General features: G+C 40.4%; 2 protein-coding genes across 6 annotated transcripts in view; one reads left to right on the forward strand and one right to left on the reverse strand.

The window, feature by feature from the left end:
• Nucleotides 1–12,900, reverse strand: part of CENPL (centromere protein L) — a 35,854-nt gene extending 22,954 nt beyond the window's left edge. Inside the window, exons 1-2 of one of the 5 annotated variants that reach the window (XM_017866933.1) lie at nt 6,506–7,007; nt 6,281–6,374 (exon numbers count right to left, since the gene is read on the reverse strand). The gene's annotated coding sequence lies outside the window, so the exon portion shown is untranslated. Of the gene's footprint in view, nt 1–1,309; nt 1,347–6,280; nt 6,375–6,505; nt 7,008–12,828 lie in introns of those variants that run through there. The other 4 variants (XM_017866932.1, XM_017866935.1, XM_017866934.1 and 1 more) reach the window with 4 other exon arrangements.
• DARS2 (aspartyl-tRNA synthetase 2, mitochondrial) overlaps nt 7,061–14,474 on the forward strand; it is a 37,985-nt gene continuing 30,571 nt past the window's right edge. The window contains exons 1-5 of the mRNA XM_017866937.1: nt 7,061–7,718; nt 8,686–8,785; nt 10,554–10,620; nt 12,892–12,993; nt 13,769–13,864. Of these exons, the coding sequence (XP_017722426.1) occupies nt 7,592–7,718; nt 8,686–8,785; nt 10,554–10,620; nt 12,892–12,993; nt 13,769–13,864 (492 nt within the window). The 5' untranslated portion in view covers nt 7,061–7,591. The remainder of the gene's footprint in view (nt 7,719–8,685; nt 8,786–10,553; nt 10,621–12,891; nt 12,994–13,768; nt 13,865–14,474) is intronic.

The following is a 14,474-nucleotide window of genomic DNA, read 5'->3' on the forward strand; positions in this document are numbered from 1 at the left end:
TAACAACAAAAAAATTAATTTTTAAAAAATGTTAAAAAAAAAAAAACAAAAAACAGAATCTGTCATCCCTTCACAAAGCTAATTCCTTAGCCACAACTAAGAGTTCTCCGAATCTAAGAGTAATCCATTCTTCCAGAAATAGACTTTTTATCTGTGCAACAACCTTTACAGTAACAAGACAAATCCTAAACTCTTCTGCTGGGTTTAAGGTCTTTCTAATTCAGCTTCTCCTTATCTTCCTAATTCTCCTCTCCAACCTGGGACATAAACATATTCTTATCTTCATGTGGTTGCTTCTCAACTATATTCCCTACCTTAAGTGTCCTTTTCCCATCTCACCTCCTTTAAGACCATGCTAGAAATTTGATCTCCTTTCAAAGTAGGGTGTTTTTAACCTTTTGGTCCTGAAATACCTATGACATAGACTTTTATCTGTTATCTGTTATCAGTGGCTCATTCCTGGAAGCAGAGTATGCATGTGTGTGTGTGCTGTATGAGTTCTCATCTCAAAGTCTGAAAAAAATCCCTCAAGAATGTTCTACAACATCCTTGGAGATATATCAGCACACATAACTTTCCTCAATCACCCAGTCTGTACCACTCATTTTAGCCCCTGTTCATATACTTCCTTGTACCATTTTTTAGTGTGTATTTCCTGTATCCCCAGTAATACTAAGCTACTGTCACTGAAACCATGCTTTATATTTCCCAATGTATGTATAATTACCCAAATACAATGCTGAGTGTCCTTTAATTGTTAAACAAGTATTGGTTCAATTAAATGGAAGTATTTCATAGAACCTGCAAATTAGGGCCAGATCTGGTAGCTCATGACTATAATTCCAATATTTTGGGAGGCTGAAGCAGGTGGATCACTTGAGCCCAGATGTCTGAGACAAGCCTCCATCTCTACAAAAAATAAAAAATAACTAGCTAGGTGTGGTGGTGCACGCCTGTGGTCCCAGTTAATCAGGAGGCTGAAGTAGGACTGCATGAGCCCAGGAGGTCAAGGCTGCAGTTGAGATGTGATCATGCCACTGAATTCCAGCCTGGGTGACAGAGCAAGACCCTCTCAAGAAAAAAAAGACACACAAAATTAAAATACCATTTTCATTAAAAGGAATTATCATTTCAAAGTTATGATTAGTCTCGGCCGGGCGTAGTGGCTCATGCCTGTAATTCCAGCACTTTGGGAGGCCAAGGAAAAGTTGATCACCTGCGGTCAGAAGTTTGAGACCAGCCTGGCCAACATGGTGAAACCCCGTCTCTACTAAAAATACAAAAATTAGCTGGGTATGGTGGCACACACCTGTAGTCCCAGCTACTCAGGAGGCTGAGACAGGAGAATCTCTTGAACTTGGGAGGTGGAGGCTTCATTGAGCCGAGATCACGCCACTGTACTCCAGCCTGGGTGAGACAGAGCAAGACTCCATCTCAGCAACAACAACAACAACAAAGTCATGATAAATCTCAACTACTACACAATTACCCTTTTGAGAAGTTTTTTACGAATAAAAAGTTATATTACTATATTTACTCATTTTATTTTATTTTTTGAGATGGAGTCTAACTGTTGTCTGGGCTGGAGTGCAACTGCACGATCCCGGCTCACTGCAACCTCTGCCTCCCAGGCTCCAGCAATTCTCTTGCCTCAGCCTCCCAAGCAGCTGAGATTACAGGCGCCCACCACCATGCCTCGCTCATTTTTTGTTTGTTTGTTTTTGTATTTTTAGTAGAGATAGGGTTTCACCACGTTGGCCAGGCTGGTCTTGAACTCCTGACCTCAGGTGATCCACCAGCCTCCCAAAGTGTTGGGATTACAGGCGTTAGCCACTGCACCCGGTCCATATTTAAATGGTATTATATTTAAAATAGTACAGGTTGAGCATCCCTTATCCAAAATGCTTAGGACCAAAAGTGTTTTTGGATTTCAGATTTTGTCAAATTTGGGAATATTTGTATCACACTGGTCAAGCATCCTTAATCCAAAAATCTGAAATCCAAAATGCTCCAGTGAACACTTCCTTTCAACATCATGTCAGTGCTCAAAAAGATTCACATTATGGGGCATTTCAGACTTCAGATTTTCTAATTAGGGATGCTTAACCTGTATCTTCAATTTCAATATGTTAGACTAGGACACCATTTATATTTTGCACAAAACTCCATAAATTAAACATGTAGTCCTAGCATGGACAACATAGCAAGACCCCATCTCTCAAAAAAAAAAAAAAATTAGCCTGGCACGGTGGTAGTCCTAGCCACTTGAGAGGCTGAGGCAGGAGGAATGCTTGAGCCCAGGAGTTTAAGGCTGTAAAGCGATGATCACACCACTGCACTTTAGCCTGGGCAACAGAGTGAGATCCTCTCTAATTAATAAATAAATACATAAACTAAACATGTAGCATTATTTGTCCTTAAAGCTCAAATAATGTCCAGAGCAAGTTCATATACCACACAATTTATTTATTTATTTTACAAATATTCATATTAGCTTTATTCATAGTAGCCAAAATTGAAAATGACTCAGTGGGTGAATGATTAAATAAACTGTGGTACATCCACACCATGTAATAGTACTCTGCAATGAAAAGAAACAAATTATTGATACATGCAACAACTTGGATGTTAAAGCCAATCCAAAAGGTCACATATAAAATTTCATACATTTAACATTTTTTAAATGACAAATTAAAGGAATGAAGAACAGATGAATGGCTGACAGAGATTAGGGAAAGGTAAGAGGGTGGGAGGGACATAAATGTGACTATAAAAGGCAACACAAGNTAAGGCTGTAAAGCGATGATCACACCACTGCACTTTAGCCTGGGCAACAGAGTGAGATCCTCTCTAATTAATAAATAAATACATAAACTAAACATGTAGCATTATTTGTCCTTAAAGCTCAAATAATGTCCAGAGCAAGTTCATATACCACACAATTTATTTATTTATTTTTACAAATATTCATATTAGCTTTATTCATAGTAGCCAAAAATTGAAAATGACTCAGTGGGTGAATGATTAAATAAACTGTGGTACATCCACACCATGTAATAGTACTCTGCAATGAAAAGAAACAAATTATTGATACATGCAACAACTTGGATGTTAAAGCCAATCCAAAAAGGTCACATATAAAATTTCATACATTTAACATTTTTTAAATGACAAATTAAAGGAATGAAGAACAGATGAATGGCTGACAGAGATTAGGGAAAGGTAAGAGGGTGGGAGGGACATAAATGTGACTATAAAAAGGCAACACAAGAATTCCTTGTGGTGATAGAACTGTATCTTCATTGTGGTGAATACAGGACTCTACACCACACACCACACAATTTAAATAGCAGCTACTCTAAAGCATCCTAACTTTAAATGCACATTGAATTACCTATTTCAAAGGGAATTTTAATCAGTACTACTTACACAGAATATTTCCTTCAAATTTGTTACTTGGTGCAATAATTGCTAGCACTTATTGAGCATTCATCATGTTTCAAGTACTCTTCTAAGACCTTTATATTTTCTCATTTAATCTTCAAACAACCCCATGAAGTAGATCATGCTCCCAGCTGACAAACAGGAAATCAGACAAGTAACATAACTTACCAAAGTCAACCAGTTAGAGTGGAAGAGTTAGGATTTGAATCCAGACAGTCTAACTCTGCAATGAGTGCACTTAGCTACTTCTTTCACGTTGCCTTTTAAACAGGGATCAATTATGAGGCAACATAAGCCCTGCTGAATTTGACTCCTTAAAAGAGAAATGCTATGAATTCCAAAAAGATTTTAAAGTCTAGGTGACTTTAAAAAGTCTAGCAATAAATGAGATGAGAAAAACACTATTGGCACTAAGAGGGATGGTTTTGAAAAAACATGTCCGTTGAGTATTTAATGTTAAAGTAAAATAAAATAGCCCAATCCATGAATTAAAGATTAGCAAACGAGTTATATTTACTCTACCTTCTCATCTCACACTCAAGAATGTGTAATTTTGCCCAGCACAATAATCAAGATGTTATAAATATACCTTGAATCAATATATTACTGTCCCAATACTCTTCCTTCCAATCAGAAGCAAAAAGGTCCTCTTACTTTGATCTCCTCTGGACACCATCTCCTTTGTGTACTTCAACTTTTTTTTTTTTTTTTTTTTGAGACAGGGTCTCACTCTGTTGTCCAGGCTGGAGCGCAGTGGCCCAATACCACTGCAGCCTCGACCTCCTGGGCTCAAGCGATCCTCCCACCTCAGCCTCTTGAGTAGCTGGGACTACAGGCATGCACTGCCACACCAGGCTGTACTTCACCTCTCTATTATCTTTAATCACTCCTATACAGGATCCTTTTCTTTCATTGCCAAGCATATTCTAGTATTTCTAACATTAAAAATTTGTGTTTAAATCCAATTCATCTCATTCCTTCTGAGACCAATCTCCTGGAAATGTGGTCTACACCTACTGCCTCCAGTTACTAATAAGTATTTTACTAGAACTCTTCAGCAATCTCTTTTTTCCATCTATCACTATAAAGAAACTGCACTTTTGAAGATCATTATTTTTGCCAAAACCATGGCCAAATACTTTGTTCATCAAGTTTGTTCATCCTTCCTCCTCTAAACTTTCTGGGACCTTGTTTCCTGACACTCCATTTTTTAGGGGCTTTCCTCCTCCTTACTTTTTATAGTTCCAATTTCTTTACTGATTCTTTTTTTCCCTCATGTTCCAATAATAGGTGGCCCCAGACTCTGAAAATCATTCATTCTACATAGGAAAATAATCATTCTATATGACTCCTAAATCTCTATCTTCAGACCATTACAGCTGCAACCCAGTCCTGCATTTCCAACTTCCTATAAGATGTTAAACTTTCATGTTGTCAGACTCATTAAGTTCAAAACTAATCATCACTTCACATCTCATTCAATCTTTCTTTGCCAACTACTGTACTCTGTTTTGCTCAGTAATAATTCCATTTTTCCGTTTTCTTTCCCTACTAAAAAAATACTTTCATCATCTTTTACTCTTCCTTCAACATCACCTTTACATCTAAAAAGTTAACTTTGTTACTTTGTTAACTTTATCATCAAATTCTGACATATTTCTTTTTTTTTTTTTTAAGACAGAGTCTCACTCTGTCTCCCAGGCTGCAGTGCAGTGGTGCGATCTTGGCTCACTGCAACCTCCACCTCCCAGGTTCAAGTGATTCTCCTGCCTCAGCCTCCAAGTAGCTGGGACTACAGGCGTGCACCACCATGCCTGGTTAATTTTTGTATTTTTTGGTAGAGATGGGGTTTCACCATGTTGGCCAGGCTGGTCTTGAACTCCTGACCTCAGATGATCCGCCTGCCTTGGCCTCCCAAAGTGCTGGGATTACAGGCACGAGCCACCACATCTGGCCTCTGACATATTTCTTAAAAAGATATACACTTGTCCTCTTAGATGTGGGCTTCACTCTCATTCTCAATTATAGCTACTTATCTTTTTCCCAATCTTAGCCCCTTTCCCTAATCCATCATCAGTCTTTCATTGTCACCACTTTTACCATTACCTTGCTTGAGATCCCATAACAGTTCCCATACATCTATATGAAGTAGAATCAGAATTCCTGTCTGGTTTTCAAGGCACTACTGTATTTGATCTTATTATCTGATCCTATCCAGGTTCATTTTCTACTGCTTCAGTTCTTACCCCAAGTAGCCTTTCCAAAATCCAACATTCTGCATACACTTCCTCTAAGGTTTTGTATACAACATTGGGGGATAAGGGGAGGTGGAAGTGAAGAAAGTTCCAGCAGTCAATTCTTTAAAAGGTTAAATCACAGCCCTATAGCCAAACATGCACCCCCTACTCTAGACAGATGATCACTCTACTATTCTCCCTGCTTTTTTATTCACCTTATCGACAATTAAAAATACTTCCTACTCCCGTTTGTCTGAGCAAATCTTATCCATTTTCCATGTGCCATCTCCTCACAAGTTTTCCAGAGCTTGGCAGGGCTAGTTCTCTTGACAATTCCGCTTGCGGTTGTAGTTCACAGCACACAAGTAAAGCTTTGTTGTTTCTCTTGTGGTTAGTCCGTGAAGGGGCTCTGACTTGATCACTTTTCTACACTGCCACCAATACCTAAATCCAGCCGCCCTAATGCCAATACTTAGCCGGGTATTATGCATGTAGTGCTTAAACACACCTTAATACACAAGTATTGTGAAGATAATGACCACACAGCAGGGCAAATACAAAGTTAAAGCAAGTCCGGAACCAATACAAAGCATTTTTACCAATAAAATGCCGTGATGACGCTGTCACCCATTCCGGATTCATCAATCATTCTTCAAAAGTCCGGCTCCAAAACTATGTCGAGACTGAAATCCCCTGAAGAAAGAAAGAAAGAAAGAAAAAACCCCGCCAAAGTGACAGCTAAGAGAGAGGCCAGACTAACCCCTGGCCCTTCCAAATTCCCTCTCGCTCCACCACAAGTGGGTTCACAAGAGACACAAACGCACCCAGGAAGACCTCCACTCCCTCAGACGCGGGGCGGGCCCTGCGACTTCACTCTGGGAGGGACATTTCCGCTCACCCAGCTCTGCGACCCTCGCTCCTGCGGAGTCAGCTTCTGCTGGCGAAGGGGGAAGGGCAAAAGGACAGTGCGTCCCAACCCGTCCCTCTTCAGCTGAGCCTGTCAGAGACCAGCCCAGCTCTGAAATCACGCCGTTGTGAAAAGGCAATTCGGTCCTCCGCCGCCTCTTCAGTTTAAAATCGTTTCCCGACTCGCTCTGCGGCTCCACGCAGGAAGCCTCCTTAGCGCCTCACCGATTCCGTATCAGTGAAGCAACTAAAATTGCCATTTTAACTGAGGGCAAGGCCGAGCCACTTAACCATTATCGTCAACCTTTCCAACCGTCCTCGGTTGCTCGTCCGTTTTCCTACCGGTGCGAAGCTTTCTCTCAAATTTCCGCCCGTAGTAAGCATGGCGGCGGCACCTCACCACTGATTCGTTGAATTCCTTTCCCGTAATCTTGGGCACTAGAGGGCGGAGTTGAAGGGCGCTTGGACCCCCACGGCGATCTGTGTTTGGGTTCGGACTCTGGGAGGATTTTGGCTTTGCTCGCCTTCCTCTTTCAGAAGACTCGAGATCGGCCAGCAGGTCTGCGAGATTTGAAACGCGACTGTTACTCCTTGTTTTCCGGTTCTGGCCGCGGGAGCCTCTCGGGAAGCGTGGAAAGAAGGGTAGGGCGTATGCCTAGTGACCGCCTCTGGTTGTCGGGCTCGCGCCTGGCGCCGCTACGTGGAGTAGCTCTCTCTTCGTCACTTTTGGTTGCAGACTTGTTGAGTAGAAGTGCAGACTGATGCTTTAAGACTCGGGGAAAGGTCTTTCCCTTATCTCCACCCCATCAAGCACCCCAGAGACGTTGGAGATTTGTCTTGTTTCTAGACACGTGTACTCGAATGTTGTGCGGAGGACTTAAATATTCGAGAAGAGAGTGGGAACTCCTGGAATTTTAAGGGATTTCTGTGTATTTCCAAAGCTGACTTTTAACAACCGGCAGCGTGGGATTCGTGATTGTTTTTCGCCTTCGTGTGGTTCCAACATGTACTTCCCTTCTTGGTTAAGTCAGCTGTACAAGGGTTTATCCAGACCCATCCGAAGGACCACCCAACCGATCTGGTGTTCTCTCTACAGAAGGCTGGTGCAGAGTTCACAGAGGAGAAATCCAGGTGAAAATAGCGAAGAGATCTGTCCTATGAACAGTACTTCAACCTGTTATCTACGACTGGAGAGCTTTTATTCCATATTTTCCCCCATTCTTAACTGGATAGCCTTATGTGTAAAAGCAGATCATTCACTCTTTTCATTCATTATAAGGCAGTTTTTTTCCCTGAGTTTTTAGAAAGACCACAAAAAGGTAACCACGTAATATATAGAATACTCTGCTTTTGGTTGATACCTTAAAAAATCCTTTTTCGGCCGGGCGCCGTGGCTCACGCTTGTAATCCCAGCACTTTGGGAGGCCGAGGCGAGCGGATCATGAGGTCAGGAGATCGAGACCATCCTGGCTAACACAGTGAAACCCCGTCTCTACTAATAATACCAAAAAACAAAAATTAGCCGGGCGTGGTGGCAGGCGCCTGTAGTCCCAGCTACTGGGGAGGCAGAGGCAGGAGAATGGCGTGAACCCGGGAGGCGGAGCTTGCAGTGAACTGAGATCACGCCACTGCACTCCAGCCTGGGCGACAATGCGAGACTCCGCCTCAAAAAAAAAGAAAAAATCATTTTTCACAGAATATAATAGTGTTTTCTAGTGTACAAGTGGCTGTTAAACATCAGATTCATATTAAAACTAAATAGTTCCTGCACCATCCATTTCTACAGTTTCTAAAATCCTATTTCATTTGGGGAAGAAACGTGCAATATTAAGAATTGGGTAATTAGGATTTTAGGTAAATGCAAATACTAGAAGATCAAAAAAATTTTGATTTCCTAACACAAGACAGAAATTTACGGTTATTCACTTGGCTTTTGACACATTTGCAGGTAAATTTAATAGTGAATGAGCTGTTTCCCTGACATACGTAAGATATATTTTGAGGATTTTTATTTTTAAGCAACCTGCAAGTGATGTATTTTTAATCTTGCCTTTTAAAGTTTCTTCTCTTTTTTTAAAAAAAAAAAAAAAAAAAAAAGAATTCAATAGCTTTGCTGTCCGGACCAACACATGTGGAGAGTTGCGTTCGTCTCACTTAGGCCAAGAAGTCACCTTGTGTGGATGGATTCAGTACCGCAGGTAAATTGAGGAAGACAGTCTAAGAATGCATGGTGGTGGTTTTCCTAGGGCAATTCTAAACCTTTACTAATTTACAACCAGTCCGAAGAATAAAACGTTTTGCAACTCCTGCAGGTTTAAGAATTTACTGAATTTTCAACTTTGTTTTAGTTTTGAAAGGCCCAAGTGTCATTCTCAGTAGGTACCAGTAACATCTGTTGAAGGGTATAACAATGAAGCTTGATCCACCAAATGGACTGAAATGACACTGGGCTTACTAAGACTGAAGAGGTCCTATGACCAGTAATTAAAAATGGCCCAGCCTCCTATAAACCAGCTGTTAAACTCCAATAGCATGGGGAGAAAGCTCTTTTAGTCCATTTAGAGAACAAGCCCAGAAACAGTGATTCTTTAAGATCAGAACCCAATTTTTGTTGTTGTTCATCTCTCTATTCCAGAACATTCCTGAATAGTACGTTAATTCACATGGAAGAGATCCAAAATACATAGGTTATATGACCTTCTTTTTTTTTTTTTCTTTTTCTTTTTTTTTGAGAGGGAGTCTAGCTCTGTCGCCCAGGCTGGAGTGCAGTGGCACGATCTCAGCTCACTGCAATCTCCGCCTCCCGGGTTTACGCCATTCTCCTGCCTCAGCCTCCGGAATAGCTGGGACTACAGGCGCCCGCCACCTCGCCCGGGTAGTTTTTTGTATTTTTTAGTAGAGACGGGGTTTCGGGGTTTCACCGTGTCGGCCAGGATGGTCTCGATTTCCTGACCTCGTGATCCGCCCATCTCGGCCTCCCAAGTGCTGGGGATTACAGGCTTGGCGGCCAGGCTGGGACATTTCTTTAAAAAGGTCTTGGTGGGCACGGTGGCTCAGCCTGTAATCCAGCGCTTTGGGAGGCCGGAGGCGGGCGGATCACGAGCTTAGGAGTTCTGAGACCAGGCCCGGCCACATGATGAAACCCCATCTCTACTAAAAACACAAAAAAATTGCAGGGGGGTGGCGCACGTCTGTAATCCTAGCTACTCAGGGAGGCTGAGGCAGCGAGGAATTGCTTGAACCAGGAGGCGAGGTTGCAGTGAGCTCAGATCGTGCCACTGCACTCCAGCCTGGGCGACAGAACAAGACTCGTCTCAGAAAGAAAAAAAAAAGGAATTGTCCAAGTACGGTAGATAGTTTTCCCACAAGGTAGTGACTTTGTTCCTGAACCCCAAATCTGAAGAGGTTTCTGTACCTGTTCCTGGTGCTGAGGACACTATGAGAAATAAGAGGTTGGCATTTTCTGGGACCTTTTTGAGATTCATAGAGGTATTAAATTGGTGTTGGAATTTCCAGGAAATTTTAGATTGTATCTTTTTTTAGAAAAAGACTTTATATTGGCGTATTTCAAAAATGATCCATCAGATGTTTCCATTATGCTAAAAATCTTATCCTTGGATTTTACTATGTGCAAAGTTTCCAAATTTAATAGGAATTTTCTAATAAGGGACTTAAGCCAATAAAAATTTTTAATTGTTCATCTTAATAATTTTTCATTAATAGCATCTGTATAAGATTATATATCAGATTAAGTAGACAAAATTGAAACTGGAAATAAAAACAATGTTTTTTCTATCAATGAGCTACATAAATAACAACTGCATGAATGTAAAGAAAATACATAATTATCATAAAAAAGAAACATGAAAATTGCATGGATTTTTGTTTTTTATTTTGTCTGCTTAAACTTTGGACTTAGAGATTTTATCTTAAAATGTTCCTTTTTTTCCCCCTCCCCTTAATCAGGCAAAACACATTCTTGGTCCTAAGAGATTTCCATGGGCTTGTTCAAGTTGTCATTCCCCAGGATGAGGTAATAGAAAATTTCCTGTTATTATCTAAAAGCCTCTTTGATGCTGTGGCTAGGGTAAGCTAAGTAGTTAGATGAACATGTTAGAGGTTTTAAATTCAGAAGTTTATTGTTAATGAAAACTGAAAAATATCATAAGCAATGTTAAGACATGGCAAAAAGACCAGTGACCCAGTAGAATTATGAACCTAGGATATGAACAAAAACTTCAGAGGAAAAAAATATATAAATGGCTTGTAGACATAATGTAAGTATGCCCAGCCTCACTCATAGGTAGAGAAATGTGAATTAAAACTGCATGTAATTGTCATTTTTAACACATTAAATTGACAATACACTGTGTTTGGGAAAGCAGGTGCTCAATTCCTGGAGGGAATACAAATTGGCACTAGCTGAAGGGAGAGCAATTTGGCAATATCAAAACTGTAAATGCATATATCCTTTGAGCCATTAATTTCACTTCTGATAAATTATCTTATATCTAGACTTATACAGATACAAAATGACATATGTACAAGGATATTCATTTCAGGATTCTTTTTAATAGAAAAAATTGGGAATCACCCAGATGTCCTCCAATAAGAGACTGGCTTAAAAAATAATGTATATTCTTACAATAAGATACTCTGCTCCGCCATACAAAAAAGAATGAAGAAGTTCTATTCTAATAGCAAAAAAAAATCCAAGGAATACTGTTAAGTGAAGAACTGGTATTCTTGAGTATACAGAAGAGCAGCTATTAAACTCCAGCACTCTAGTGCTGTCTTCTGTATAAAAACTAGGGGAAGGAGGCAGGATATATATTCAGTGATATATATTCAGTGTGTGTGTGTGTGTGTGTGTGTGGATTTGCTTGTATATATGTTATGAAATGTCTCTGGAAGGATACGTAAGTATCTGGTAACATTGGGTGCTACTGGGGGAAGGAATTGAGGGCCTTGAAAACAAGGATGGGGGGAAACTTTTCACTGTATCTTTTTGTACCCTTTGAATTTGAAGCCATGTGAAGGTACTAACTGCTCAAAAAGTATTTAATTTAATTACCATTGAAATTAGATACAATATGACAGAGTGATATTATGAAAAAACAATTTTTTTAGTTAAAAAATTCAAGGCCAGGCATGGTGGCTCACACCTATAATCTCAGCGCTCTGGGAGACCGAGGCCAGCAGATTGAGTATAGGAGTTGAGACCAGCCTGGGCAACAGAGTGAAACCTCATCTCTACTAAAAATTCAAAAAATTGGCCAGGTGTGGTGGCTCACGCCTGTAATCCCAGCACTTTTGGGAGGCTGAGGCGGGTGGATGTCGAAGTCAGGAGTTCAAGACCAGCCTGACCAACATGGTGAAACCCTGTCTCTACTAAAAATACAAAAATTTAGCCAAGTGTGGTTGTGGATGCCTGTAACCCCAGCTACTCAGGAGGCTGAGGCAGGAGAATTACTTGAACCGAGGAGGCAGAGGTTGCAGTGGGCCGAGATTGCGCCACTCTACTCCAGCCTGGGTGACAAAGCAAGACTCCATCTCAAAAACAATAATAATAATACAAAAAATTAGCTGGGCATGGTGGCGTGCGCCTATAATCCCAGCTACTTGGGAGGCTGAATTGGAAGAATCTCCTGAGCCCAGGAGGTTGAGGCTGAAGTAAGCCAAAATCACACCACTGCACTCCAGCCTCAGCAACCAGAGTGATACCCTGTGTCAAAAAAAAAAAAATTAAAGAATTAGATAAAATAAAGAACTTCTATCATACTTACTGGGCAAGGTTGGTTTCTATTGTAATTTTACTAATGCTTGTATGCCTAAGAAAATATTAATTATTCAGCTCTTAAGTTTTGAAATAAATAAAAAGCAGTGAATTATCTTTTAGGGATCAACATCCAGAGATGAGTATAGCTAACCCTGGAGAACTCCTTTGACTTTGACTCATTATTGCTATTGGATTTAACTGTCCCTAAGACTAACCCTGGAGACAATTGCTTTTCAAGTATGTGGGACTTGTTTACACTAATAATAGTCACTCTTATCCTTATTTTCCTGTAAGGAAAGTTTTTTTAAAGCTCTTAACTAGTAGCTTTAATTGCTGTATTATATAGAGTCAAAATGGGGATGCAATTTTTACTAAATTTGGTAATAAAGTCATTAAGGAGCAGTCCTAGCCTTTATGGTAATTAAGCTGTGACTATTAACGTTTTTAAAACCATAGACTTACAATTACTGAAGATTCCTGTAAGTTCATTTGTTTCTCAGAACTCTTTTCCCCCTTGTTCTGTAGTCGGCAGCCTCTGTGAAGAAGATTTTATGTGAAGCCCCTGTGGAATCTGTGGTGCGAGTGTCTGGTACAGTCATTTCCCGTCCTGCAGGACAGGAGAATCCAGTAAGTAGTTTCGAAGATAACTGTGTAATTTTTGTTGTATGCATTTGTACTCGTACACATTCTGGCAACACATGACTGGACATTAGGCACTAAAGTTGAATAAATTCTACAAATGAACTGACAGATTTCAAAATCTTGACTATAAACACACACATCTATGTAAATATGCATGCTAAGTCTTGCTCTGTCACCAGACTGGAGTACAGTGGCACAATCTCGGCTCACTGCAGCCTCTGCCTCCTGGGTTTAAGCGATTCTCCTGCCTCAGCCTCCCAAGTAGCTGGGACTATAGGCGCATGCCACCACGCCCAGCTAATTTTTATATTTTTAGTAAAGAGAGGCTTTCACCATGTTGGCCAGGATGGTCTCCATCTCTTGACCTCATGATCTGCCCATCTCAGCCTCCCAAAGTGCCGGGATTACAGGCGTGAGCCACCGTGCCCCGCCCTTTTTTTCTTTGGAGACAGGGGTCTTGCAGTATTGCCCAGGCTGCTCTTGAATTCCTGGGCTTAAGTGAACCTCCTGTCTCAGCCTCCCAAGTATCAAACTGCAAGGATATGCCATGACATTTGTTGATGTCTGAACACATCAGCCACAGATATGCATAAGAATGTCAAAAGCATGCACAGACACGTATGCTTTATACTATACACTACACACTAGAAGGACTTTGCATATTTTCCATATGTAAATAAATGCATATGTTCTACAAATGTGTATTTTGTGTATATCCTGATGAGTAATTTTTAAAACACTTCCTTTCTCACTCTCCAAGAAAATGCCAACAGGTGAGATTGAAATCAAAGTTAAAACAGCTGAACTTCTGAATGCCTGCAAGAAGCTGCCCTTTGAAATTAAGGACTTCATGAAGGTACCATCCTCTGTTATTAATAAAACAGAGTATCTAGAAAATGTTGATAACTAGTCAAGTATTTTCAGAGTTTTTTTAAAGAAAACTTGAACTTCTACAAAATTAAACATTTTATTGTAGACACATCATGAAGTGTTCACTTAGTTGTACAACCTCTTGACAAACTGTTCTGAAATAGTGACAGTTCAATAAACTGTTGCAGTCCCTAAATACCTAGACTGTTTTTTCCAACAGATTAAAATGTGACTCTCTCTTTAAAATTTGAGGTGTTATATTATTCAGGTTTTTTGTTGCTATTGTTTAACATTTGAAAGGAAATTATGTCTAGCTTAGAAATGGCCAAATGGGACAGGGGATCCTATACCTATTAAGTGACAAAATGTGTGCTTAGAGCAATTCTTGACTTCCCAAGCATATAAATATAAGTAGGATTACTATAATTTAGAATGTTCTTTGCCAAAGTTTAAGGGGTTGATGGAGCTACTTTTTAGTCAAGTAGGCAAATTTCAGTCAGTGAAGAGTGATATTAATAATAATGAATAGCCGGGCACGGTGGCTCAAGCCTGTAATCCCAGCACTTTGGGAGGCCGAGACGGGCGGATCACGAGGT

Source organism: Rhinopithecus bieti, unplaced genomic scaffold (assembly GCF_001698545.2).
Source record: "Rhinopithecus bieti isolate Rb0 unplaced genomic scaffold, ASM169854v2 scaffold_1853, whole genome shotgun sequence".
Classification (NCBI taxonomy): domain Eukaryota; kingdom Metazoa; phylum Chordata; class Mammalia; order Primates; family Cercopithecidae; genus Rhinopithecus; species Rhinopithecus bieti.